The 3,122-nt window shown below is 35.3% G+C and overlaps 1 protein-coding gene across 1 annotated transcript; it reads left to right on the forward strand.

Annotated features, from left to right (window-relative positions):
• Window positions 1-276: 276 nt before the first annotated feature.
• LOC141599657 (glycosyltransferase family 92 protein RCOM_0530710-like) lies at window positions 277-2,849 on the forward strand. Its single transcript, XM_074419742.1, has one exon. The coding sequence runs from the start codon at window positions 941-943 to the stop codon at window positions 2,708-2,710; it is 1,770 nt and encodes a 589-aa protein (XP_074275843.1). The 5' UTR covers window positions 277-940; the 3' UTR covers window positions 2,711-2,849.
• The last annotated feature ends 273 nt before the right edge of the window (window positions 2,850-3,122 follow it).

The raw sequence follows: 3,122 nt of genomic DNA on the forward strand, positions 1-3,122 counted from the left end.
TTGGAAGAACATGCACACTTCTTCAATCAGAACTATACTGACACGCTGTCATTTGTTCTCTTATGAATTAATGAATATTATGTTCTAACTACCCCCTATTAATTTATAATTACTTAATTAGTATACTCGTAGACTCGTAGTAGTCAAGCACTAAATAATTAGCTAGTCTTATGTAAAACGGTTTTATATTAATATATTTGTAAAATAGATTTAAACGCAATTCTATTACGCCTTGTTTTTTCCGGCTTAATTTCAGCTCAACTCTATTGAGTCAAGTTCAGTTCAGTTCAGCTTTATTCAGTTCACCTCAACTCCATTCACTTTAGTTCAGCTCTTATCAGCCGAAACCAAAATGAACAGAGCGTGGGTAAAAGTGGTTACAAAAAAAATCCCGTTTTACGTTAAAATTTTTGTAAAACCGCCTTCTACAATTTTTTTTAAAGTAATCACAAAAGACTGATACTGAAGGCGAATTCTTGTTTCAGATGAACTATTTTCGTCTAAAACTAAGACGTACTAAATGTCATCATTTTACGATAAAATGTAAATATTTCCTAATAAATATTACTGTCAGTTTTTTGTTAAAATTGACAATTTTAGTTTTACATTTTATCATTAAATAATTACTTTCTATTAAAAAAATATCGTCATTTTCTAATACTCCGTATTAAGATAAGACCGTCTTTAAGGAAACCAACTTAATACTGAAATAAATTCAATAATAACCGAAGCAAACTAATTTTTCAACTATATGTTTTTCCATACGTTCATGTCACTCTCTTATCATTTTGTTCAACATAATGTACAACCTAACTGGCAACATGCCTTGAATTATTCTCCATTACTTGTCACAAAAGTCATACTGATCATCACAACTTTTGCATTTCTTAGTCTTTCTACCTAAATCCTAAAATTACATACACAATTAAATCTATGAACAATGGATTCTCGAACCATCAAACGATGTGCACGGATACTCCATTCAAGAAAATTCATATTACTCTGTTTTTTCTTCATCTTGTCCATTTTTCTAGTTTTATTTCCCATATTAAAGTTTGAAAATACAAAACCCATTTTTTTAACTTCAAATGTCATAGAAATTCCTAGAATTCCCGTTTCTGCTACTAGTATATCAGTCAAAAAAAACATTTCCCACAAAAACCCGAAAATCGAGTTGATTATTGAAGACTCAGTGTTGTTTCAGGATTTTATTTTGGTAATTTTAGCAGTAAATTCCAAAGTTTCTGGGTTTCGTAATTTTGTTGGGGATAGAATTCACTGTTTTTATCAGAAAGAAACGAATGAAAGTGGTAGAATTTCTTATCCAATTTTGTCTATTGATGAATATGATCCGGGTGGGTCAAGGTGGACAGTCCGATGCCCATCACCGCCACAAACCCGGCTAATGTCAATCGGGCGGGTAGAGTCGGATAACGTGGCGGGTGTTAATTGGGTGGCGAAAATAACAGAAAATCAGACAGCCATATCATGGGGTAAAATGTTGGCTTATGAGGTAACATTTGATGGGGAAGAAACAATTGCTATTTTTGTGAAGGGATTAGGCCTCAATGGTGAAAGGAAGTCTGACCCGAGTCAATTCACGTGTCGATTTGGCAATGATTTCGAGTTATTTACAAAGGCGATCACAGCTGCTCAAGAAGTCATCCGGTGTCCCCTTCCTAGAGGTGTCACAAAATCAAGTATATCGAAAAATAACGAGGAAATTCGTGTCACAGTCGAAAGGACGGTCAATTCTAAGGTACATGGAAGGAATTATGTAGTACCCTCAATAGCAAAATTACATAAGAATAGCGGCAATTCTCATTTAAGGCGAAATTATAAGCATGATCTTTGTGCTTGTACTATGGTTTGGAACCAAGCCGCGTTTATTAGAGAATGGATAGTTTACCATGCTTGGCTCGGGATTGGGCAGTGGTTTGTGTATGATAATAATAGTGACGATGAATTAAATGAGGTAATTAACGATCTTAATTCCGAGAATTATAACGTGTCTAGACATGTTTGGCCATGGATTAAGTCACAAGAGGCCGGTTTTGCACATTGCTTGTTAAGGGCAAGAGATCAATGTAACTGGGTCGCGTTCTTTGATGTTGACGAATTCTACTACTTGCTAACTCCGAAGCTCAAGAACAATATTGTCCCTGGTAGAGGACGAAACTCTCTTCGAGATATGGTGAACAATGTTACATTAAGGTCACCATCAAAAGGTCAAATTAAGACAAATTGTTACAATTTTGGACCGTCGGGACTAAAGAAAAGTCCAATTGAGGGAGTGGCAGTAGGTTACACATGCCGGGTTAAGGCTAACGACAGGCATAAATCAATAGTACGACCTGATGCAGTCGATGAATCTCTATTAAATCGAGTTCATCATTTTGAGTTGAAGACGGGTTTTACATCCCGAAACATGCCTCTAAGAAGGGCAGTGGTCAATCACTATAAGTACCAAGTTTGGGATGTATTCAAAACAAAGTTTGTAAGAAGAGTTTCAGCATATGTTCCAGATTGGCAAGAGAAGAATAGTGAAAAGTCAAAAGATAGAACACCAGGGTTGGGTACACAAGCTATTGAACCACAAAATTGGCATCTCAAGTTTTGTGATGTTTGGGATACCAAATTAAGGGACTTTATTCGAGCTAATTTGGCTTTCAATAATTCAACTTTACTTCCTTGGTATAGATCTGCTTAATTATTTTTTTATTTTTTTGAATTATTTGGTGGTTGTAGATAGTTTAATATAAACTTTGGTAACATGATATACAGTCCAACATGTTGTATACGTATAGACAAATGCAAAAGTTTAACGGCCTGGATAATTCTTTGAATCATTTTTGAAGTGGTGAATAATGCAATTTCAGTAATTTTTGAATTTTTGATTTGAATTTAAGTCGTTTTTGCCACTTTTCTCCCCACCCGTCTGGACGTCTAATAAACTTACATGTGCGCATCTTCTCCGAGGCAATTATCAAGAAACCCTCTTAACCAAAAGTTTAAGGCGATGATTGGAGCCCCAATATCAGTTTTATACTCTAACATACCCCTTAACACAAAGGCCATTTGCACTTGGAGTGTGGATATAACAACAAACCTCCCCGTACCCG

This window comes from Silene latifolia, chromosome 9, assembly GCF_048544455.1.
Source record: "Silene latifolia isolate original U9 population chromosome 9, ASM4854445v1, whole genome shotgun sequence".
Classification (NCBI taxonomy): Eukaryota; Viridiplantae; Streptophyta; class Magnoliopsida; order Caryophyllales; family Caryophyllaceae; genus Silene; species Silene latifolia.

Bases quoted from the DNA above. Each gene is read 5' to 3' on its own strand.
- LOC141599657 (XM_074419742.1), top strand. From the start codon at position 941: ATGGATTCTCGAACCATCAAACGATGTGCACGGATACTCCATTCAAGA.